This window comes from Schistocerca piceifrons, chromosome 3 (genome assembly GCF_021461385.2).
Source record: "Schistocerca piceifrons isolate TAMUIC-IGC-003096 chromosome 3, iqSchPice1.1, whole genome shotgun sequence".
Lineage (NCBI taxonomy): Eukaryota > Metazoa > Arthropoda > Insecta > Orthoptera > Acrididae > Schistocerca > Schistocerca piceifrons.
In genome coordinates, this window is record NC_060140.1 from 881,914,297 (window position 1) to 881,940,910 (window position 26,614).

General features: G+C 42.5%; 1 protein-coding gene across 1 annotated transcript in view; it reads right to left on the minus strand.

Annotated features, from left to right (window-relative positions):
* Positions 1–26,614, minus strand: part of LOC124789147 (cytochrome P450 4C1-like) — a 130,207-nt gene that overhangs the window by 32,710 nt on the left and 70,883 nt on the right. The window contains exon 3 of the mRNA XM_047256441.1: positions 4,036–4,248. Within this exon, the coding sequence (XP_047112397.1) occupies positions 4,036–4,248 (213 nt within the window). The remainder of the gene's footprint in view (positions 1–4,035; positions 4,249–26,614) is intronic.

Below are 26,614 nucleotides of genomic sequence, written 5' to 3' on the forward strand. Positions count from 1 at the left end.
AGTGCGGTCCCCTACGGCACTGCGTAGGATCCTACGGTCTTGGCGTGCATCCGTGCGTCGCTGCGGTCCGGTCCCAGGTCGACGGGCACGTGCACCTTCCGCCGACCACTGGCGACAACATCGATGTACTGTGGAGACCTCACGCCCCACGTGTTGAGCAATTCGGCGGTACGTCCACCCGGCCTCTCGCATGCCCACTATACGCCCTCGCTCAAAGTCCGTCAACTGCACATACGGTTCACGTCCACGCTGTCGCGGCATGCTACCAGTGTTAAAGACTGCGATGGAGCTCCGTATGCCACGACAAACTGGCTGACACTGACGGCGGCGGTGCACAAATGCTGCGCAGCTAGCGCCATTCGACGACCAACACCGCGGTTCCTGGTGTGTCCGCTGCGCCGTGCGTGTGGTCATTGCTTGTACAGCCCTCTCGCAGTGTCCGGAGCAAGTATGGTGGGTCTGACACACCGGTGTCAATGTGTTCTTTTTTCCATTTCCAGGAGTGTAGATTAAAGCTATACAGGGTATTGGGAAAAAGGAAGGAGGGCAACCACACAGTGCACAAGATACCATTACAATTAAATTATAAGACAATGTTGTTACTCTCAGTCAGCATAGTTCTCACACTCCTCTTCGACCGTCCGCTGTGGCCGGGCGGTTCTAGGCGTTTCAGTCCGGAACCACGCGGCTGCTACAGTCGCAGGTTCGAATCCTGCCTCGGGCATGGATGTGTGTGATGTCCTTAGGTTAGTTAGGTTTAAGTAGTTCTAAATCTAGGGGACTGACGACCTCCGATGTTAAGTCCCATAGTGCTTAGAGCCATTCGAACCATTTTTGAACTCCTCTTCGAAAGTAAAGTTTCTTCCCTTGTAAACATCTACACATATGAACTGGCTAGAAAGAATTGTTACAATTGGCTGTGTCGGCAAGCTGGATGTGATTTCCCCACTGCTTTGTACCAAACTATACAGTACCTTACTAGTCGTGATGAACTTTCTCCATTCTTCGAGAACCTCATGATGGGATTTATTGCGCCAGTTTCCTGCGAAGTGGGGTGAACAGAGATTCATTTTGGTGCCGGTGGCTTCTCTACCCCTTGCAGTGGTCATGATTCGGGGGGTGTGGCTATTTACTGATTGTCTCTGTCTAACATTTAGACAGACAGTGGGTTACTGCATGCTAGCGCTTCTACCTGCTGTCACATTCCCCGATAGTCGATAAAGGTCGCCTGCTGTCAATGCATTGTTATCATCTGTGGCGGCATTTTCCCCCAAGGCCACTTCTCACGGCTCACTTTTGACATGGTGGCATTTTATTGACTAGTGCTTCCTAGATCCTGGAGATGTGAAGACTGTCAACTGTCGAGCTCTATCGGTCTGGCCATAATGAAATGCATTGACATGGGAAGTGTCTCCCATCCCATGCTTCATTGTCATCTCATACTCGTAGGTCAGTACGGTATTTACCAACCGGTATCCCTGTCACGGTTCCGTTCTCATCGACTGCCTGAGCAACAAAGTAGCCACTGGCAGTGCTTCTTTCATGATTATTCAGATTTCAGAGATAGAGGAGAAGTGGCAGTCTATCACTTGAAGATTGAAACTGCCGGTCTGAGAACGACTGACAAGGTAAGCACCCCACATTCAACGGCTAAAAGCGAATAAAAAAATGTTAAAGTATAGAGATTGTCAGTTCTACCACTAATTCAGGTTATTTTCTGTAAAATTTTGCAGTTGTTAGCGAACATGGAGGGCACAACAAAGAACGCCACTAAAGAAATGGCAATGTGCAACAGACAGTTATAACCAGCACAGTCACAAGATCTATAAATGAGACATTATTTAGCGAAAAGCTAACATTTTTTTTGGAACAAAATACGGTAACAAATGCAGTAGTTACTGTGTCGTATTTGCCAAAAGAGAAGTTGCTGTGCCGTCTTATGTTCTTCCCGTATTTCACACTGAACTGCAAATGTGGAATCTCAGCAGTATTGAAACTTATCTGAGTGGAAGAATATGCATACGAGACGAGGAAAACTAGTGGACATTTTCGGTGTATCTGCACTGTAAAAGTGCAGTATTAAAAGGTAGGGTGGCATCTGCTGTACCGAGGCTTTTAACGCCTGGAGTGTCAGCAACCAACGTCACATCGATGCTTCAAAGATGCTTAACACACAGAGGACAATTTTCCTGAAGACAGCCATGCTCCGACCGTCCACCAGGAAGCAACCCAAATGCCACCAGAGGCCACAGGTTACACGAACCTATTCTCTTTTGCACGAACGTGATCGAAAATAGGCCCACCTACATCCTAGCGCAGAGAAATATTTAGTGCAGTGCTCTGTCGATAACAGACATGCTTGCTCTAAGTAAGTGTTTCTGCGCCAGGCGCTGATTCTGAAAGGATTTCATGTAACAGGGGTCTTACCGGATAGTCGACTCCACGACGTCACTGCCATTGGCGTCTGAGCTTGGGACTTTAGGAGCAGCCAGCTGTGGAGTTGAGCGTGTTTTTCACCTGTTCACCTGTTCGTGGCAGACTTGTCGGCTTATAAATATATTCCTGTTCATCGTTCAAATGGCTACATGCCAGGCTTAGACAATGTTGCTCCCTACGTGACTTAAGCTTTGTTCATGCTGTTTGCACTTTAACAATAAGCATCCTGCGGAACTAACATTTTTATAAGGGGTGTGTTTAATGAACTTAGTTACAATCTAACCGACCTACAGTTGCTGTAAGTATTATTTTTCTGTTACAAAAAGTTACTTACAATATGCTTTGTTTAAATCTACATCAGGGTGGATGTGCTATAAACCTTTGATAAATGAACATGTTTATCCATTCCTACCTAGAAAATTTTTATGCCAATGGTGGACGTATCAATATCATTAACCAGATCTTTTCCATAAGCTGTCCCATTCCCCTGTCTTAATCATTTCATTGAGGCACATGGCTTTTATGATGTCTTCTGACGATTGAAAAATTGTAGGAAATGGTCAGTGACCCACTATATGACTTCCTCAAAACGGAAAGGAAATATGTACTCCACTTAAACTAATGCTAATGAGTATTCTGTTACATTTATGTCTAAACAGCGAGGACTGTAAGAGAAAAACGAACACTGAAGGAAAATTCTACCATCTGAAAGAAGCAATACAGTTTGTTTGGTGGGTTAGGGATGTAGGAAATGTCAAATTGTGATCAGGGTATTTGAAACAGCGCTACAGGTGACTCGTACCTAATATTATCATCTACTTAAAATGATAATTATTGCCGTTTTAAGTGACTAAATTGCATAGTCATTACTTCCCTTTTCACATTTAAGAGCAGAAAAACCATAACACTACGTGTGGGAAAAGTATCTTTACGCAAAACAGTGCTTAAATGGGGTCAGGGTAAAGAAACGTAACGTGACTGAACCATGGACAATAATTTTGAGTTAGACAAGTGGAAAGATAGATGAAACAGTCAAAAACTATATGAGCAGTCACAAATGGTACGCGAAAGAGAAACATTGTTCTATAACCACCTAAAAAGTAATCCCAGTACAATGAATAAATATGCATCAAACAGATGGCCTAGAATTATGTTAAGATCATTCAAAGAAACTAAGGTAGACATGTAGACGCTGAACATATACCTATACAGGCTCCTCCACTCGTAAATACGAGAAAATGTATAGTTGTGTTGTTTGGGGGAGGAGATCAGGCAGCGAGGCCATAGGTCTAAACGGATTAGGGAAGGGCGGGGAAGGAAGTCGGTCGTGACCTTTCAAAGGAACCATCCCGGCATTTGCCTAGAGCGATTTAGGGAAATCACGGCAAACCTAAATGAGGATGGCCGGACGCGGGATTGAACCGTCGTCCTCCCGAATGCGAGTCCATTGTGCGCCACCTCGCTCGGTAAAATCGTATAGATTTAAATTATTTGTTCGTTGCTATATAAAGAAAACCGTTCCTAAAGCCAAGACTTTTACAGAAAAGGTAGCAAGGGTGCAGTAAAAGTAAAAGAGTCTGAGCGGTTTAGTGGACTCACCGACATTTTTCTGATGGCCGCTATACGGGAATGCTTGCGCCGATCCGGCTCCAGGCGGTCCAGCTCGACGCCAAACATTGCCTTCATGATGGTGCGCAGCGCACACACCATCAGCATGGGGTAAACGTCGACCGTGGCCCCCGCAGTCTCTGCCAGCTTCTCACACAGGGAGAGCCCGCTCTCGTTGAACGTTCCCATCAACTTCATGAGCACCTGCGACATGGCAGTAGCACACCTGATATATAGCACATGTCTTCTTTAGGAATTAAGATGCATTATTAAGTGTTTGCCTATACCCTTGTCATACTACTTTTCATTACACATAGTACTATGACAAAAGCTTCTCGAAAGTAGAATAGTAGCAAATGAAGTGATCACAGAATCGAAAAGGAACAATAATTCGGAAGGCTCCTGTACCTGATGGAGTCTCCTTTGTATTCTACATGTTGTGAGGTATCACCTGTAGTTATGTGATGGGAATAGAAGAAGTAGTCTAGTCCACTAACAGTTAGTGCTAGTGACTACCTCCCTACGCACTTCCCTCTCCAGCAATTAACAGCACGGTAAGACAATGAAAAGTTAGTCGCAATGCAGTATTTTAACTGGCAGTGAAAAAGTAACAGCGAATCACAAAGTATCCCTAAAGCAGTCACCGAAACATTATAAAAACGCCATGATAAAATATTAACTTTATCTTGCAATACAGAAGTTTGTCATCTCCTGGTGATAATTTCAACTATTACATTAATCCTCATGCCTTATCACGCAGCATAAAACATTTGTCATTTTCTGCTGGTAATGCTAATTGTGCTGTCACACAGAGGTAACTACGTTACGCTTTGCTGAAATAGCGTACTGAACAGTAGCATTATACATTCATATAGGTATGAAACGAGGGTTCCTATGCTTTCAAGGTCACTCAAATATTAAAGAGACTGCATGCTAGGCGTATTAATTATATCTTGCAGCACAAGGCGTTTGGAATCTTATGCTGGCAATGCTAAGCAGGCAAGAAAGTGAGAGTTGTCGCAAGCAAATAGGTATTTGGAACTGTAGTATTTTAACAGCAGTAGCTGACTGTGTAGGTGGCATTACCTGAAAGCAAGTTGCGAATAGTTCTGAGTAGTTTCGATTAGTTGCGAGAGTTCACATTTTCATGTTACAATAACATTGTGTAAAGCAATGGTAGTCAGCTGAGGTAGTAACCGTCATTACCCAGCATGTTATTTATCTCAACTCAGCGAGATATGCTTCAAGGTAGTGTCAACGCACATGCGTAGATTTCAGTAACTCTAATCATAATGCTGAGTAAGCAAATGGAGACTTGTTCCACAATTTTGTTACTTTTTTCAACAAGCAAAAGCAAATACTCAGCAAGTTGAGACTTATCGAGTCAAGACTTGTTCCCTTGGTACTGTGGTTGTCAGCTGCTTTGGGGTGCCAGCTATTGAGGATATCTGTTACTGAGGTATCAGCTATTAGTGGAGGGAGGGGGGATGTCAGGTTCTGGGGTTCTCAGCCACTGTACAAAATTGAAACAGGATCGGGGTGAACCGATCCTCCGGAGAATAGGGGGCGGACTATAGGCTGATAATCTATACCCGAAAAAAGTCTTGTTACGAAAGCTCAAGGAAATGTAACTGGAATAATGCTGTTAAGAACGAAATTCTGGTTTGTGCTTGGTGGGAATGCTTCAATCCAGTCACAAAACTGATCTGAAAGCTCACATTTTCTTCATTAAGCAACAGTGCGGTTCTGGTGTGAACTTTGGCGTCCGTATCTACAACCTTTCGGGTACGATGGACAAACAGACGTAGCTGCACGATCATTGTTTGCAAAAGAAATGTTTGTTCTGACACAGGAGCTTTTTGGTTTTCAGAACGGTCAGAATACGCGAGCACACTGTGTGTTCCTAAATTCATATTAATTAATATGAATAATAATTAATATTCATTGATATGGATGTTCAGGTGTATGCGCCTGTACGTGAAAGAGCACACTTTTCGCGAGGAAGTAGCATCGAACTTCCTTTTTCCTCGCACAGACGTCTCCTTCAGATACAACGCCCAAAGGTCAGCTGTAGTTGCACAGATGATTGCAACTAATATAACGCTTATAATAACACGTTTGTGAAATTAGGTCGCCGTGGATGATGGCACGATCCTCGTATCTTTCCACTGTCAGTGTGATGATAACGCCAGTTTCATGAAATTGTTCTTTGTTTATGAATTAATTGAAAAGGATGACTGAGGGGGAAATAGTGCTTGCTGATTGGCCGATTTTATGCGCCTTTCTGGCATCCAGAGCGGAAGACTTTTAGATTTGGTATTTCCGTCAGCTGGTTGCCGTATTTCGGAGGGTAAATATGTATTCTCAATACAGTCCGATGCTGTGAACACTTGGTTGTGTGCATAGGACACATTTAGAATTTTAAAATAAGTGACTTTGGTTCCAAACAGTAACATATAGTTGTTAGTAATACGATTATTAGTGCTACGACTTTTCATAATTTTGCATTTAAATAACATGCAAAAATGATGGCCTAGGCCTAATTTTACATATTTGCATCAGCCTGATCATTGAATGCGGGTTTTTTGCCACTCAGGCTATTACTTATTTAAATTTTTCTTTGTGTATATGTTTTCTCATTTTCCATTTACGAGCACAAACCGTCAAAACATTAAGAACAGCTAAAGTTTTGTAAATTAAAACGAAGGAAACACAAAATGTGAAGACACTGCTATTTAAGACATGGCAACTTTTATAGACAATAATTGAAAAATGACTTAAAAAGCCGATATCGGGTTTGAAAAGAAAGAGAAGTTTAAATAAATAAAATGAAGGTTGGGATAATGTGCTTCTGTCATTCAATAAATATATGGCTGTGGTTCCTTCAATAGAGATAAAGATAAGCTTGTCTTAATTCTGGATATGTTCCAATGACAATCTTATGTTTTAATGATCATTGATCTTACGGAATAGCATATCTCCGATCCTCTCCAATAGCAGACATTATGACGAACACCAACAGCGAAAATAATGCCAGTAATGTATCATGCAAAAGATGTGAACCATCCTCTAGTAGCACTGGCTGGGAAAAACGAATATGTGTTCCTAATTTTTAGTAAAGATCGGAACAAGATGTACGGATCTTCAAAGTCGGAACACTAACTTTAATTCGAAGTAGAAAATGTAAGTTAGTTATAAAAGGACCCCATAAATGACGTCAGTAAGTCTATGTAATTGTTCTTCAACGACGCAGTTATACGTATATGGGTTGATCACAGCAATAGAGGAATGTTGTGCGGCTATTGAAAACCTGCAAAAATCAGTACTTGATGGGAAGACTGGCAGGTGACACTCGATGTATCTAAACGATGAAATCATGGGCATCAATAGGAGAAAAAAGGACCACTGTTGTTGGAGAACAGGATGACCCAGTAATTACTGAAATACCTTTTGATACAGATGCAGGCTTTTTAAGGTGGGTCGACCATAGAACTTCAGAATAGAGAGAGCTTAGTGCTATATGAAAGCCGTTTAGAAGAGTCTTAAGGGAATCCAATTCATATACACTGGAGTTAGATTGAAAAACACTCGTCCGGCAAAAATTTCATAACTGCTCGTCAGTTTGCGATCCCTACCAAGCAGGGAGTGTAGAACAGTCACAGAAGACTTGAAGAGCTGCAAGGTTAGTCATGTCTTTGTTAAGTCGCCGTTAGAGTATCACATAAACGCCCAACAAACTACTAAGAGAGTTGCCTCAGGGAACGCATGCGTCATATACTTACTGTTTGCTTAACACTGTGTGAGCCATGGTTTTGTTACGTTGACTAACCCTGCTATGGCTGACCCACCTCAGACGTTACACAGAAATTATTTAATTGATAATATCTAATTAATATTCTTAAATAACCTATTAAGAACCGCGCTGCTGCTACTGTCGCAGGTGCGAATCCTGCCTCGGGCATGGATGTGTGTGATGTCCTTAGGTTAGTTAGGTTTAAGTAGTTCTAAGTCTAGGGGATTGATGGCCTCAGATGTTAAGTCCCATAGTGCTCAGAGCCATTTGAACAATTTTTTAACCTATTAAGAATCACTGGGGTTAATACCCATCCTAGTTAAAAAAGAATAAGAGGATGTTATCACGGTATTTATTACAAAAAATCAAAGAAATTGCGAAACTGGATCTGTACAATTACAACATTCAGTTGATCCTACTGGTTACAGTAAGTTTAAGATTGGCATGATGCCTATATTTTATGGAAAAATCGCGTCCCCCCACCTCCATTTTCATGACAGGAACACATAAGTGGTTGATACTGTCTAGCCTCTTGTAAAAACGTCCATACTCACGGGCGCTGACAACAGAGAGCTCAGAGAACAATCTAGTGGAATAGAACACATTTATCGTTACAATTCCCTATTTCTCAAGCCGTGGCATGTATATCACCATAAATCGTCAAGTGGAGAGCATGTCTGCCATGTCCATTTGTGGAAGGTTGCGGACAGTGTGGAGACGAAGTATGACGTGCAGATGTGATTTTAACCACGCAGCGGATGTGTGGTTGCATCAGCAAACTCCTATGTTTATAGTTAGTCAAATACAGAGTCCATTTATGAGTCAATACAATCTGTTTACATACTTGCGGGGAGCAGACACTTGACTCAAGTGTGCGGTCGTAAGTGAGCACTTTTGAATGCCTAAAGCTGCACGGAGAAGCGCAGATTTGTCCCTCTGCTCACAGAGAAACAAAATGATTCTGCTTCAAGTGACACATCGGCACTTCATCAGAGTAAGTTTAAGAGTGAGCACTGGACACTTTGCTACCACTGTCTCAAACAAATAATATGGTCTCCCCCGACGTGTGTCGGCTGGACACTGACCAGAGAGTCCTCAACATTTCCTACCTCGATATTAGCAAACAATGGTTCAATCAATGACGGCCTTCTTTACAACCTTATTTCCTCCCGTACTTTCTAGACATGAAACCACTGTATAACATAGAGCAGTTCATACAAAAATTCTCTTGAAGCTTCTCAAACAAGTTAAAGCAACATCCAACTGAGGTGCCTAGCCATCACAGGGCTTCCTGAAAACAGCGGTGGGAAATTGCTTCGTATTGTGCATGGGAAGAATTCTTAACCGTTTACTCCTGGACACCAACGTGGCTACAGGAGATGCATTCTGATGAGGCAGAAAAAACCTGCAGCTGGCTTTTGTTTGATGGTTCTTTACTGCCTTTTTTCAGCTTTTCCTGCACCCCTGATAAAGGGAGGCAGCGCTCGCTGAACCGCTCCACAGGACGGCTTTATGGCAGGCTGTAAAAATTCTGCCCTTCGGTTGGTGAGAAAAAAAGCTCCCAGCTCACCTCTGACCTGCCCGAAGTTTCTTGCTTCCTCTTCCTCACTCGTTTTCCTAGCCACCACAAAAATTACTTTTGTTAAGCATGCAGTACTATAGTTATTAATGTGAAGATGTCCAATATGAACCAGTACGATAAATAAACTAATAACCCCACCTAACATTCGATCCCAAATGATATAAATATGTTAATCTAATCGAACAAATTAATTTATCATGCAAGCAGGTAAAACACCACTGCACTTCAGTACGTTATACGACGAATGAAGAACCCGAGACAGACCTCACCCCTCCAGTCTGACAGACACGAAACTGCTAAACTATGTTTGCGCGTTGGAAGATCTGTAAATGAAATGACAGATTTATGGATTTCTGTTCTGTGACAGTACTACACAGATGTACTCCGAGCTGTGCCCACAGACTTTCGATGGATTTGTACAGTTCCCTGTAAGACTACACCCGACTTAGCAGTCGCTATGTATGGAGTAACAGGACAATCAAGATTGTCTGCAGTAAGAAACCGGACACAAGGAAAAATTCATCAATGTAATGGATCAGACCAGCATGGATTTAAGAAAGGCCCTAGAATGAGAGGCGCAATTTAGCCATATGGATACTGCTAGAAGAAGACTAGAAATGAGTATAGGCATATTATTTCAGCTTCAGTTATTTGGAAAAGGCTTTAGAATATAGGGACTTGTAAATGATTTTCACAAATATGAAAAAAAGTTGGGCTGGACTACAAGGGTAGAATAATAATTTATAAATTACAAAAAACTTCAGGATACCAAAATTATAACAAGCGAAACTGAACAGGAGATTTAAACCAAGAAATTAATGAGGCAGGTTTGTCCTTTGCATCCATATTTTGTGTTTAATACATCATGGAAGAAACTATAGAAACTCTGAAGAGAGAACGGTAAAGAAGGACTTGTGTCATCGTCCTACCGACAAAGTCGTCGCGGGCGAAGCACAAACTCTGAATGGGGAAGGCTGGAGAGTGAAATCGGTTGTGCCTTTTCCAAGGAACCATCCCAGCATTTGCCTCTCGCATTTTAGGGAAACCACATAAAATCTAAATCCCAACGGATGAAGGGTATGTAATCCGCTGGCTTCCTGGATCTTATCTCTGTGCCCCCTATCTTAATATGAAGACAGAAACAAAAAGAGAATTACAGTCGATGGTGAAACAAGCTGCTGCATCAGACTTGGTGACAACACAGCAACATTTGAAGTTCCATAGAAAGAAATGAAACGTAGCAAATTTGATCAAAGATCTGAAAAAAAGAAAGCTGAAGGCAAATAAATTGAAAAAAGAAATACCGTAACTTAGGAACAGCCAGAAACAGATAAACATAGGGATAAGGACCGACAGTACTGAAATCAACCAAGTGAAGTAGTTTCTCTTCAGTGCAATTGTAGTACATAATTGATGTATAAGAGAAGTGAAGAATAGCACTAGCAAAATTTTGTGAACTAAACAATAGGTACACTACTGATACCACGAGAGGCGGCCACTACTCAGGCACAACCATTCGCCTGGTGGCCATCTGTTCCTTACAGCAGCCTCCAGATGGCCCCCCAAACCTGGACCTCTTCCTGCCTCTGTGCCGCTTCTGGAATGTGTTATGTACATCCACTGATTGCGTGGAAAGACGCCACAACGGATGCTTGCACTGGGGGGACGCGGAAATAGCTTCTGCCAAGGGGCACCAAAACATGATGCACCATTGAAACTCAGACAGTTGTAAGCCAGCAGTCAGACAGATCAGTTCAGTGCCTGCAGCCAGCTCTAAACAGTTCTCTATAAGGCTACATTCTAACAAAGTAGTCGCTATTTACAGAACAGCAAGACAACCAAGAGTGTCTGCAAATCATATCAGTTATGAGCCGTACCCAGCCATGCTTAAGTGTGGCTCAGTCTGCTTGAACGGAAAATAATCAAAAACGAAAGCTAACGTTCCTGATGTGTATGGGAATTGGATACACATCGTAATCCTCTTCTCTGTCCATCTCCTCCTCACTCTATCTTTGTCCATCTCCTCCACCTCCTCCCCCTCTCTCTGTCCACCTCCTCCTCCCCCCCTTCTGTCTTTCCATCTCTCCCTCCATCTCCTCTTACCCCTTCTCTCTCTCCTCTCTCAGTCTGTCCCCTCCTCCCCCTTTCTCTGTCCATCTTCTCCTCCACTTCTGTCTCTCCACTTCCTCCAGCTCCTCATCCTTCCCATTTTCTGTGTGCATTTCCTCCCACCCCAATGTCCATTGTTCTTGCACCCTCTCTCTCACCTTGAGCATTGTTTATTGTTACTGCAAATTCAGATTCTGTAGTAGTATTCTAATTATAAACCAATAACCTATAAATACAACTTTTCTGATTGCAAACAAAGTTTCATATATATATATATATATATATATATATATATACAAGGCTATTACAAATGATTGAAGCGATTTCATAAATTCACTGTAGCTCCATTCATTGACATGTGGTCACGACACACTGCAGATACGTAGAAAAACTCATAAAGTTTTGTTCGGCTGAAGCCGCACTTCAGGTTTCTGCCGCCAGAGCGCTCGAGAGCGCAGTGAGACAAAATGGCGACAGGAGCCGAGAAAGCGTATGTCGTGCTTGAAATGCACTCACACCAGTCACTCATAACAGTGCAACGACACTTGAGGACGAAGTTCAACAAAGATCCACCAACTGCTAACTCCATTCGGCGATGGTATGCGCAGTTTAAAGTTTCTGGATGCCTCTGTAAGGGGAAATCAACGGATCAGCCTGCAGTGAGCGAAGAAACGGTTGAACGCGTGCGGGCAAGTTTCACGCGTAGCCCGCGGAAGTCGACGAATAAAGCAAGCAGGGAGCTAAACGTACCACAGCCGACGGTTTGGAAAATCTTACAGAAAAGGCTAAAGCAGAAGCCTTACCGTTTACAATTGCTACAAGCCCTGACACCCGATGACAAAGTCAAACGCTTTGAATTTTCGGCGCGGTTACAACAGCTCATGGAAGAGGATGCGTTCAGTGCGAAACTTGTTTTCAGTGATGAAGCAACATTTTTTCTTAATGGTGAAGTGAACAGACACAATGTGCGAATCTGGGCGGTAGAGAATCCTCATGCATTCGTGCAGAAAATTCGCAATTCACCAAAAGTTAACGTGTTTTGTGCAATCTCACGGTTTAAAGTTTACGGCCCCTTTTTCTTCTGCGAAAAAAACGTTACAGGACACGTGTATCTGGACATGCTGGAAAATTGGCTCATGCCACAATTGGAGAGTGACAGCGCCGACTTCATCTTTCAACAGGATGGTGCTCCACCGCACTTCCATCATGATGTTCGGCATTTCTTAAACAGGAGATTGGAAAACCGATGGATCGGTCGTGGTGGAGATCACGATCAGCAATTCATGTCATGGCCTCCACGCTCTCCCGACTTAACCCCATGCGATTTATTTCTGTGGGGTTATGTGAAAGATTCAGTGTTTAAACCTCCTCTACCAAGAAACGTGCCAGAACTGCGAGCTCGCATCAACAATGCTTTCCAACTCATTGATGGGGACATGCCGCGCCGAGTGTGGGAGAAACTTGATTATCGGCTTGATGTCTGCCGAATCACTAAAGGGGCACATATCGAACATTTGTGAATGCCTAAAAAAAACTTTTTGAGTTTTTGTATGTGTGTGCAAAGCATTGTGAAAATATCTCAAATAATAAAGTTATTGTAGAGCTGTGAAATCGCTTCAATCATTTGTAATATATATATATATATATATATATATATATATATATATATATATATATATATATACAGGGTTATTACAAATGATTGAAGCGATATATATATATATATATATATATATATATATATATATATATATATATATATACAGGGTTATTACAAATGATTGAAGCGATATATATATATATATATATATATATATATATATATATATATATATACAGGGTTATTACAAATGATTGAAGCGATTTCACAGCTCTACAATAACTTTATTATTTGAGATATTTTCACAATGCTTTGCACACACATATAAAAACTCAAAAATATATATATATAACTTCAAGTGGACATATGCCCTATTGCAAAGGGTTTCTGAGATAGAACACGTTTAATACCACTGTTGTACGTTTTCCTTTAATAACTCGAAAACCGCACATTCCAACGTAAACGTGTGTCAGTCTACATTTCAACTAAACTAAACCTGCTACAAAAAAGGTCCTATTTATTTTTTGTCTAGAACTAACAGTTTGCCTGGACAGATCGCGAGAATACTGAAAATCTCGCACGACGCGCGTGCGCTGTAGCTTAAGTGTTTATTGTGGCCCCGTTTGAGGTAGTTTCCCAACTTGATATACCACAAGCGTCCTGTATCTAAACGTTCGTCTCAACTTCCTGTATATTAATGTAGTACGTTGTAAAAGATGACAATGAATGACACAGAAAATTAATAGAAATGTACATTAAAACTGTTCTATCTCGGAAACCATTCGGAATAGGGCATATATCCACGTCTAGTTTTTTGTTCAGAATCACTAATGCTATTACCAGTCAAAACACGTACCTTTCCTCCTGACTTACCCTGTATATACAGGGTGGTCCATCTGAAGTTTCAGATGAAATTATCTCGAAGACTATACATCGGGTAAAAATAGTGGGTAAGATAGGTTCGTAAGCTCAGAGGGGGACATCAAATGATACTACACGTGACCCCAGCCCCCGCTCCCTTGGGGGCAACTTTTAAATCTTAAATGGAAACCCCCATTTTTTATTGCAGATTCGGATTCTCCATAAAAAAGTAATCAAGTTTTGTCTCAAACATTTTTTAACCCATTGACAACTGGCGCTGAAATCGAGAAAAAAGTAAAATTGGGGAAGAACTGTGATTTATTTAGAATGATCCGAGAAAGGTGCTTTAAATCATTAAAAAATGTGCAACAATTCTTTCGTTTATCCAAATTAAGCTATTTTTGTACAGAATGTACTGTATCCGACTTTTAGCGTTACCCAGGAACAACCACATAGACGTAGTAGAGTGATGTTCCCATGGGGTGCTTCATTAGTGTGAGTCCCCTTGCTTCTCACATGTTGGGATGCTTCATTAGTGTGAGTCCCCTTGCCTCTCACTATTTGGGGTGCTTAATTAATGAAATTAGCCACGAATAAATTGTTCAAAACTATCCCCATTTGCTTCAATGCATGAAGTCAATCGTCTGCGAGAGTTGTCCACAGTTTTGAACAGCACATCCCGTGGTATGCCTGCACATGCTCTTCGAATGCGTTGCACCATATCGTTTCGGCTTGTGGGCTGTCTTTCACAATTGATTTTTTTAAATAACCCTACAAGAAAAAATCAGATGTTAGGTCTGGTGAACGTGGAGGCCACTGAATTGGTCCGCCGCGTCCTATCCACCGACCAGGGTACCGTAAATTTAAAATGTTCCGCACATTTTTAGCATAATGGGGAACTGCTCCGTCCTGTTGCAACCACATTCGTTGCCTAGTTTCTAAATCAACATCTTCCATTAGCTCCAACAAATCATCGCGGAGAACTTTTAAATAAGATTCCCCAGTAACATTTCGGTCAAAAAAATACGGCCCTATCAAGTAACCGTTTAAAATTCCACACTAGGCCATTAACGACCAGCTGTGTTGATTGTCAACGGGTCTGTGGCAGTGTGGATTGATAGGGGACCAATAATCGATGAAAACAACGCATCTAAAAAAACTCATTGTCCTCTCTTATCATTTCCAAGGCCCATCGGCAAAAAGCACGCCTATTTGCATATCTTTCGGCGTTAATGCCTGTGTCAGTGTGATACGACACGCATGATATTTGTGTGCCTTCAAAACCTCAAAACAGTTGATTTCGGTATTCCAGTTTGTCTCTGAATCGCACGACTACTCATTTCGTGATACAGCTGAACACAGGCGAGAACGGTAAGGGTATAGGCGTCATTTTCATTGTATTCGCGATGACAAGGTGGACGGTGCATGTATCCATTTCGAGTTCAATGAGTGCAATGTCGAATAATATTTTCGGTTCGATGTTGTCTGTTTGGGAAACGATCCGCATACAATTGCGCAGCTGCAGCGTAATTATTATGGCCTTCACATAAAATTAACATAATATCAACAGTCTCTGTAGGAGGATAGTGCCGGCCGCGGTGGCCATGCGGTTCTAGGCGCTGTAGTCCGGAACCGCGCGACTGCTACGGTCGCAGGTTCGAATCCTGCCTCGGACATGGATGTGTGTGATGTCCTTAGTTCTACGTTCTAAGGGACTGATGACCTCATTTCGCCAGTTGATATTTACGGTTCACAAACTGAAGTGAAGTGACGTCAGATCGCATTGCACCGACATTTATACTGTGCCATAGTTCGCAGTTGGCCACGGCAGCACCACAGTCGAGTGAGTAACGCAATTGTGAAGAGTTCCCTAACGGGATTTTAATACCATTCCGCCTCCCTCCATCAAAAACTTTGGCGGGTAGGATACGTTTTGTAATAAAATAGCTTAATTTGGTGTAATGAAAGAATTGGTGCACATTTTGTATCGATTTGATGCGTTCTTCTCGGATCATTCTGAATAAATCGGAGTTCTTACACAATTTTAATTTTTCTCGATTTCAGCGCCATCTGTCAATGGTTTAAAAAAATGTTTCAGACAAAACTTGATTACTGTTTTATGGAGAATCCGAATCTGCAATAAAAAATGGGGGTTTCCATTTAAGATTTAAAAGTTGGCCCCAAAGGGGGCAGGGGCTGGGGTCACGTGTAGTATCATTTGATGTCTCTCTTTGAGCTTACAAACTGGTCTTACCCACTATTTTTACCCGATGTATAGTTTTCCAGATAATCTCATCCGAAATATTCAGATGGACCACCCTATATATATATATATATATATATATATATATATATCAGTGAGAGTGTGTGTGTGTGTGTGTGTGTGTGTGTGTGTGTGTGTGTGTATTAAAAATATACATAAATGTGTAATATGTGGGTATTCGAATGCAATGTTATGTCCAAATTTCAAAGCAATCTGTGAATAACTTTTGGAGATTAGACGTTTTGAGGAAAGAAACATGTATGTTTGTACTCATACTGAAACTGTAAATGTTGCTAATCGTAAATCTCGCAAAATTTTTGACCGAATGCTTTGGAATTTTGACACAACATTGCATTCGAATACATGTATGTGTTTTTGTATACCTATTTTGGAATACACTTAATACATAATTTTTATTAATAAACATTTAGATTTTTATTCGTATAGGTTTGTGAAGTATAGAGTGCCAAGATTTCATTACATTAGATATAGGATATCAAATACTATGGATCAAAATGTATCAAAGTTAGCATATGGTTACGTACCATTTATTGTAACATACTATTAGTTGTTTCTTGTTGTGTTGCCACATCTCTGTTATAGCACCGTCTTGTCCAACAAGTATTTAATTAGTAAGCGTGCAATCAGCGCCTATAAACAACTGTTGGAGTAATTCATTTTTCTGCTAGAGTGCGTATTTAACTTGAATTAATAGTGCATTCAGTTAAAACACTGACAATATTTTGGTGGCGATGTAAAATTTTGTAGTACGTTCACGTTTTTTCGCCAAGTTTCAACATTTTGATGATGAGGAACAGCTTTAAAGATGTTGACAATTTTTCACGACTACTCAACATTTTAACAATGAGAAAAACTGGAAATTGTTGACAACGAATTTCATCAGTGCAAACCCACAGCATTATCGTCGACATTGGGGCGACAAATAGACGAGTAAAGAGAAAAGTTACTAAGCTGGACAATTTATTATTTTCATTTGTTCCTTAGAGTGCATGATTAAAAATGTGTGAAATCTTATGGGGCTTAACTGCTAAGGTCATCAGTCCCTAGAGTGCGTGATTAATTTCATTGATTTCTGTGATAACAGTAGGTGGCTTTATTCTGTGATAGTTACATCCCAGGGTTGCTAATCCATTTCCTTTCCAGGAAAATTTTTGTGAATTTTGTAAACTGTTATGAGCATAGTTTTTAGACATGATCCAATCGGAATTCGTCGTTCAGCCCATACTAAGGGAGCTTATAGTGGAATGCTTCGCCCGACTTGAAGACAGCGAGAACGACGGCCAACAGCAACAATCACTTAATTTAAAAATACTGCCGCTACTTTTTCCGGCATTCAGTAGGAAAGTTGAGTCCTGGAACAATTACATCCAGTGAGTGGAGCAGGACTACATCATTCATGAGATCCCACGTGAACAAGGCCTTGTATCTACAGAGGCAACGCATTGTGGAGACGCTGACGTGTTTACCACAAGTAAAACATCCAGCAAGGCCAAGCGACTAGCGAGCCAGATCCAGGAAAAACAATGCACGCTTACTACCCGATGCAAGTAGTCAGTAAACAAGTTAAGAAATACTAAGTTACGATCATGTTCACTCAGTGTCGTAAACCACCCAAGAGACTATTCTTTTTGTCAGAGAGGCCTTATGTTGTTTTTGTGGTATTCAGTCTAAAGACGGGTGAGATGCAGCTCTCTATCCTACTACATCCTGTACAAGCCTCTTCATTTCCGAACAGCTACTGCAAACTTACATTCTTCTGAATCTCCTTACTGTAGGCTCTCCATCTCTTGGCCTCCCTCTACAACTTTTGACCCCCACACTTCCCTCCAGTGTTAAATCTGTGATCACTTGACGTCTCAGAATGTGTCCTGTCAACCGATCCCTTCTTCTAGTCGGGTTGCGGCACAAAATCCTTTCTCCCCAATTCCATTCACTAACTCCTCGTTGTTTACGTGATATACCCATCTAATCTTCAGCATTTATCTGTATTTATAAAGCTTCAGTTGCCTTCTTGTCCAAACTGTTTATCTTCCATGTTTCACTTTCCATATATGGCTACACACTAGACAAGTACTAAATGAATTTTATCCATAGTGGATGCTGTTGAACTCCGTCACTGTTCCTTTATAGGGTGTAGAAAAATTTCCACTACCAGCCACAATAAAAGGTTATTTATTTGTCACACGACCGGTTTCGGGCTTGTGCCCATCCTCAGGTGTTTATACATTCTCCAGCAACATAAACATGTACATGAATGTGTAAACACCTGAGGAAACCGGTCGTGTGACAAATAAATTACCTTTTATTGTGCCTGGTAGCGGAAATTTTTCTACGCCCTATAGACAAGTACTTTCAGAAAAGACTTCCTAACACTTAGACCCGTATTCGATGCTAACAAATTTCTCTTCTTCAGAAACGCTTTTTTGGTCACGGACAGTCTACATTCTACATCCTCTCTACTAGGGGAGTGCCTCAAGGAAGCCCGCTGTCAATTACTTTGTTTGTGTTGTCTCTGGAGCCCCTACTTTGGATGCTAGAATCCCAGTTGATAGGTTGGACGCTTTCCGGCGGGACTACAATTGTTCGTGTATACGAGGATGACGTGATGGTTCTACTTCGCAATCCTGCTGAGATACCTCGACTGAAGGCTGTAATCGATTATTGGTGCAAAACTTAATGAGGGTAAATGCAAGTTTCTTCCCTTGCGAGGTTTTGATGAAGCGTTTGTTCCATGGGCTACTGCGGTGCATCGGTATACGTCTTTCGGTATCATCATTGATCGTTGCCCACCTAAAATAGCGACGCTAAACTGGAAGTCCGTTACGGCAAAAATTCAGGGAGCGATACTACAGCATTAAAGGCGTTCTCTTACTCTGTTCCAGAAAGTCCGAATACTGGATACATATGTATTACGCAAAGCTTATTCCGTGGCCCAAGTTAATCCGCTTCCCTCGATGATGGCGAAGAAATTGTCTGGTCGTTTCTTATGGAAGAGACATTTATTTCGCTTACGGTATGATGTAGTCACGAAGCCTCGTTCCTTTGAGGGGCTGGGCTTGACTGATACACGAAGGAACACATTCACGTCTCATTTATTTCTCTGTGTCCTTCCTGCTAGTCTTGAACCCCCTATTGATGTTGGTCCAATAAATTATAAGTTAAAACACATTTGTGAGTTCTATTTCGCGGTGAGCTGTTTATTGGCTGAAATCTTATGGAGACCTGTCCTCACCATGAAATTCCTAAAGACTCGTTGGGAAGCAGTCCCTTGCCCGAACCTCATTGAAAGAGAATCACCTCATACAATTTGGACAATAGTTTGGTTCAATAGCAATCTTCTCATTTTGTCGATGCACGTGGCGTCCTCGTGGTATAAGGTATTAAATAACTTGGTTCCAAAGAACCAACGACTTTTCCGTATTGGGCTTAGTGCAACGGATTTATGTAGTCGCTGTACGTCTCCCAATACGATACGGCATCGCTCTACTTGTGGAGGTCATGTGGCACACTGGTCTTGGATCAGGACCCAATTGGCCTTCCTTACTCGATCTTCTGAGGCTGCATACACTACGGACATTATATTGTGCCCAGATTCTTCTTTCCTCCTACGGTCGAAAACCCATACAGTTATGTGGTTGCTGGGACACTTCGACCATTATGTTGTACAAGGCGAGGTGGAATGCCACATGAACTTCATGCAGTACATGATCACTGCCTATTGGACATGTTTGCGAACGCTTGGATATCGAGACCTCTTCGGCCACATGTTGAATCTTGCTTTTCATCAGCAAGGTGTTGGTTAATTTAATTTTTCTGATAAGTGTTTTTTCTTTGTTATGTATGTTCCCATCTGATTTGCAGCGGCTTGTCCTCTCTGGTTTACCTGTTTCGTTTTGTTTCGTGTGTTGACTCAGCATCGCTCCAGTTCTATTGTAAAATGTGCGTAGAAGAAGTGTAGATAGACATGAGCGTCTACAATCCTTGCAATCAAACTGGATGTTTCTTAGTTTGCTATTTCGAATGTAATCTGATTTCGTTTAACTTCTACTTTAAGATTCTATTACAAACTATAAAAATAAAAAATACAAAAAACTACGAAAAGCCATATATATATATATATATATATATATATATATATATATATTGTAAAATGTGCGTAGAAGAAGTGTAGATAGACATGAGCGTCTACAATCCTTGCAATCAAACTGGATGTTTCTTAGTTTGCTATTTCGAATGTAATCTGATTTCGTTTAACTTCTACTTTAAGATTCTATTATAAACTATATATATATTCTATTACAAACTATATATATATATATATATATATATATATATATATATACATACAGGGTGTTACAAAAAGGTACGGCCAAACTTTCAGGAAACATTCCTCACACACAAATAAAGAAAATATGTTACGTGGACATGTGTAGGGAAACGCTTAATTTCCATGTTAGAGCTTATTTTGGTTTCGTCATTATGTACTCCAACGTGATCAAATTGTAAATTTTCACAATCAACATGTGTAGGCTGACGAGAATCCGCACGCAATTGTGCAATCACGTCATCAACACAGATTTTCTGTGAACGTTTGGGCAGGCATTGTTGGTGATGTCTTGATTGGGCCCCATGTTCTTCCACCTACGCTCAATGGAGCACGTTATCATGATATCATACGGGATACTCTACCTGTGCTGTTAGAACATGTGCCTTTACAAGTACGACGCAACGTGTGGTTCATTTACGATGGAGCTCCTGCACATTTCAGTCGAAGTGTTCGTACGCTTCTCAACAACAGATTCAGTGACCGATGGATTGGTAGAGGCGGACCAATTCCATGGCCTCCACACTCTCTTGACCTCAACCCTCTTGACTTTCATTTATGGGGGCATTTGAAAGCTCTTGTCTACGCAACCCCGGTACCAAATTTAGAGACTCTTCGTGCTCGTATTGTGGACGGCTGTGATACAATACGCCACTCTCCAGGAGTGCATCAGCGCACGAGGGATTCCATGCGACGGAGGGTGGATGCATGTATCCTCGCTAACGGAGGACATTTTGAACATTTCCTGTAACAAAGTGTTTGAAGTCACGCTGGTACGTTCTGTCGCTGTGTGTTTCCATTCCATGATTAATGTGATTTGAAGAGAAGTAATAAAATGAGCTCTAACGTGGAAAGTAAGCGTTTCCGGACACATGTCCACGTAACATATTTTCTTTCTTTGTGTGTGAGGAATGTTCAAATGGTTCAAATGGCTCTGAGCACTATGGGACTTAACATCTGTGGTCATCAGTCCCCTAGAACTTAGAACTACTTAAACCTAACTAACCTAAGGATATCACACACATTCATGCCTGAGGCAGGATTCGAACCTGCGACCGTAGCAGGCGCGCGGTTCCGGACTGAGCGCTTAGAACCGCTATATACATGGTGTTACAAAAAGGTACGGCCAATCTTTCAGAAAACATTCCTCAGCCGGCCGCGGTGGTCTAGCGGTTCTAGGCGCTCAGTCCGGAACCGCGCGCCTGCTACGGTCGCAGGTTCGAATCCTGCCTCAGGCTTGGTGGTGGTATGTCGGTTACGTTTTCGTTTTTTGTTATCATAATTAATTTTTTCTCCCATTTGCAGGTGATATTACATGATGATTTGACTATGGTCTTCTGAAGTGTCATGATAGTACCAAGTCATTCTGATAATACAAAAAAAAGATGGCGCAGTGTTTACGCATTTGCCTAGGAAGCAGGAGATCCCGAGTTCGAATCCCAGTCCGGTACACATTTCCACTCCTCGCCACTGATCCCGTGTAATGTTCCAATGCAGCGGACAGCAATGATCCCCTCCACGTTCAATTTACATATAACAGTTCGTATATTGTAGCAAAGCGAATAATCAAAAAGTTCTGGTCTGTTAAACGAACAGCCTTCAAATTTGAGAAAACATTTTCATGAAACATTTGAGCATATATGGTTCATATGTCTCAATTTTCCTGTCACAGATGCATGTTATAAAGTTGACATTATGAGGAAGTCGTTCTGTACAAAGTGGCAGCCAGTCGAGGAATATTTTAGGGAACGGGTTTAAAAAAATTATTTCAAAGGCCCTGTGAAATTTTTATACAAATCTACTCCCAGAGCAACTTACGCTGTGCCCACGTGACACAAATTGCCTGCCTTTCAGAACCGAGGCAGTTCTGTCCAGTCAAAGCTGTTGGCAAGAGACGCCCTCAGTCCTCTGCTGAAACTACTAACGAATTCACTCCATTGCTTTCAGCCAATAGCGAGGGTGGGATACAGCTCACATGTGTGCCTCTCTCTCTTGTGAGCCATACCTCGAGCAGAACAGATGTCTTTTTGGAAGGCAGAGCCTCTGGCTCTACATTGTATGTCCGGCCACCAACATCAATTAACATGAACTGCCGTCCCTTCCTGAGCCATACATGGCTCATGTTTCTGCCATCATGTATTTTACACCCTGTTTTTAACGTACTTCCACCTCGCTACGTTAGTTTAAATTACTACTGTCATTGAGTTGCTGCTTTGTCTGATCATGAGCTACACTAGCAGTGCGTATCGATATATCCCCTCTCGTAGTATCTTTGCTGGACTGCTATTACTCCCCAGTCGTTGTCTGTCATAGGGGAGTTTGCGTCGCGACTTCGGGTTGTGAGTTCAGGTCTGCCAGTCGGTTGAAACGTGTCTCGATGCAGTCCGGACCTGCCAGTCGGGAGTTGCAATGCGGCACTAGTGCAGTCGGGTTGGAGCAGTGAGGTTTGCGTCGACATGGCTCGCCCAACCATTTCCGCCACGCATCACTTGAGCCGGGCCACAGTCTTGGTGGACCGGCGGTCGGTCGTCCTACCGGACGACGCGTTTTGGCTCGCCGATCGTTAATGAGTTGGCTGTGTGTGTGTGCATCAACTTCCGATCTGTCTTCGTGTGTCCTTAGTTACTGTTGAGTATCGTTCAGGTCTTCGTGCAGTGTTTGTCAGGTTGTGTGCGTAGTTGGTATGTTTGTGATTGACAAGTTATTTTAAATGTTTTCGGCGTATTGGCTCTAAGAGGTCGGTCGTCTCATCGGGCGACGTGTAACTGGTTCTCTGAGCGCTACTGGGCCCCTTCAGTTACCATCTTGTGGAACTCGGGTGCAGGGAACCTGGTGCAGGGATGTCGCTTAGCCAGTGGGCGTGTTTCCTCTCCATCGTTGGGTCAGAGCCATATTTCCACCGTCGTGTGTCTGGAAGTGAGCGGGAGACGCACCGGCAATGCAGTCGCGACGGAGCAATAGGCGGTCGGTCGGTTGTTGCCGACGAGGGAAGTCTTCGCCACGCGGTGCAGCCGGCTGGGGCCGCTGGCAGCCCCTGTGCACTGTCGAAGCGTGTGTGGAGCTGTCCGATTGCTAAGAGCTTTGTGGTTCACCGACCCAGGACGTCAAAGTTGAGTAGTGGTTTCAACTAGCCAAGCCACGTCCATTCATGTTGTGGTGGTTAGTTTCAGTGGTTTGCTGTTGGGGAGGTTTTCCTGTGAGCAACACCAAGTGTTTCTACTGCTGAAATTTAGCCGCCATGCGGTGCAATTAACTATTTTGGTCGACTACAATTTGAATGCACCAGTGGAATTTTCTGTCTTGTTGCCGTTAGTGTTCTGGTTACCTGCCCTGGGCACTGGAGTAAGTTCAGGCAGTGTTCTTTTGAGTGAAGTTAACTACATTACCGTGTTTCAAATTCAAGTGTACCAGCAGAATTTTGTGCCTAGTGGCCGTTAGTGGTCCAGTTACCAGCCCTGGCCACTAACGTAATTTCAGGCAGCGTCCTTTCCTCACCTGTTGTCGCTGCCAACATGGTGTAATTTTGACAGCTAAAACAAAAATGTTTCAAATGGCTCTGAACACTATGGGACTTGACTTCTGAGGTCATCAGTCCCCTAGAACATAGAACTACTTAAACCTAACTAACCTAAGGACATCACAGACACACATGCCTGAGGCAGGATTCAAGCCTGCGACCATAGCGGTCGCGCGGTTCCAGACTGCAGCGCCTAGAACCGCTGGGCCACCCCGGCCGGCAGGCTAATCCACACTCCATTGTGGATTATCACGTTGGTAACCTTTCCGGTTTGAGTTCTCATGTACTGATTGATGGGAGGAAGTCGTTGTGTCGGTCGGTCCGTGGCTGTCCCGTGGTTGAGTTCCGACGGATCAAGTATGGTTGGGTTCACCACCTGTCTCTCGCCTAAGTGAACGAGGGCAGACCGACCTCCTTGGAGGCTTCTGAGTGCCACCGGTGTTTAATTATTTGCGGTCAGCTACTTTAAATTCAAGGCTTATGGTTATTTTTTTATCTTCTTAAAAATTTGGCAAATTTTTTTTTTAAATTTATCTTTCAAGCTTAAACATTGCGGCCTTCTACCTTAAAAAGATTATGGTAATGTATTTTAAAATTTTGAAACTTAATTGCGGCCTTCAGCCATTGGTATTGCACCTTGCATATTTATGTTCTACCTGCTTAGCCTTAAGGCTTTCCACGTAGCCATGATACGTTTCTTTATTTATTTGATTTGCCTCTTTAATTGAATTTTAATCTAGTTGATTTTTAAGATTTCTTGTTGTTAAACATTCTAGCCTTCTGCCTTTAAAAGTCTGTGGTAATATATTCTAAAATTTTGAAATTTAATTGTGACCCTCAGCCATTTGTATTGCACTTTGCACATGTTTTTTTAATTATTTTATTGCTACCTTAAATGGATTTTTGTCTTGTTGATTTGTTAAGATTTCTTGTTTGGAGTCCTTCAGCCGTGAAAGAGTTGCATTCGATAAAGTTCCGCTTTGGTTGTAAAGGTTATTGAACTACAATAAATGACAATTAGAAAGAGAAACTGACCTCAATCTGTGGCCCTTTCCACAATCCTATTACCTGTTCTGCCCAGTGGGTTTAGGGGGCGTATCACTTCCGTTGCTCAATAAATATTAAGTAGCGTAAACCTGGGAACTTCCGTCCCTAGGCGCGCCCTTTGTATACCGTACAGTGAAATATATTCTCTTTATTTTACCTAATTTTCTTTTCGGTCATTTTACGGCATCCCTGGATGCCCATTCACAAGTCCTGAACGCCCGAAATCCTGGACATTGTCATCGTAAGCAAAATCTAACCACCTTTTCCTCGCTTTCCCTGCCCATGTAAATTGGTGCCAGAAGTGGCATTCGTTCTCACCCTTCGATCCGCAGGGCGGCCGTTTACTTTTGGTTCCTGTTTGATGTCGTGTGGTCGGTCAGTATTCGCCGCTCTTAACTCCGCTACGAGCCGAGCCCGGGTGCTGAAGCGCGTCGGCTACGATGCCGCGCCAGATGCTGCGTCCGCACATACCAGCGCTCAGGGCAAAGACTTCCTGCCTCTCGCAGCGCGCCGCCGCACCAACACGTGCTCGCTGAGTGCAGTGATCTGCGACTCACAGCCTGTGTGCGTACTGCCTGCGCTCTGGCCCCATTTGACGGTCACAGCTGGGCCAACTTCTCAGTCGCAGCCCGCTACCTCCAAGCCGGGCGATTTGCAGCTTGCAAAACGTGTTTGGCAACAACAGAGTCTCCCAGCCGTTCATGACATTTCCTTCCATTTCGTTTTCGTGTCCTGATCCGTCTTACTTTCTTTCATATTTCCTATGAGCATCATTTCTGCGCCCTCTGATGAAAGTACAAGGGTCACTCCAAAAGAAACACACACTATTTTTTTTAAATCCATCTTTTATTTTACATGTTTGAAAGTTTTACAGTGTGTAGATACATCCTTTAGGAACAATATTTTCATCTCTCCACATAATTTGCATTCCTCTCAACTGCCTTACGCCATCTTGGAACCAGCGCCTGTATACTCGCACGGTAAAATTCTGACCAACCTGTTGGAGCCACTGTTTGGCAGCGTGCACAATGGAGTCATCATCTTCAAATCTTGTTCCACGAAGAGAGTCTTTCAGTTTACCAAAGAGATGATAGTCACATGGAGCCTGGTCAGGACTGTAAGGCGGGTGTTTCAGTGTTGTCCATCCGAGTTTTGTGATCGCTTCCATGACTTTTTGACTGACATGTGGCCGTGCATTGTGGTGCAACAGCAAAACATCCTGTTTTTGCCGATGTGGTCGAACACGACTCAGTCGAGCTTGAAGTTTCTTCAGTGTCGTCACATATGCATCAGAATTTATGGTGGTTCCACTCGGCACGATGTCCACCAGCAAGAGTCTTTCGGAATCGAAAAACACCGTAGCCGTAACTTTTCCAGCAGAAGGTGTGGTTTTGATTTTTTTTTTTCTTGGGTGAATTTCCACGATGCCACTCCATTGATTGCCTCTTCGTCT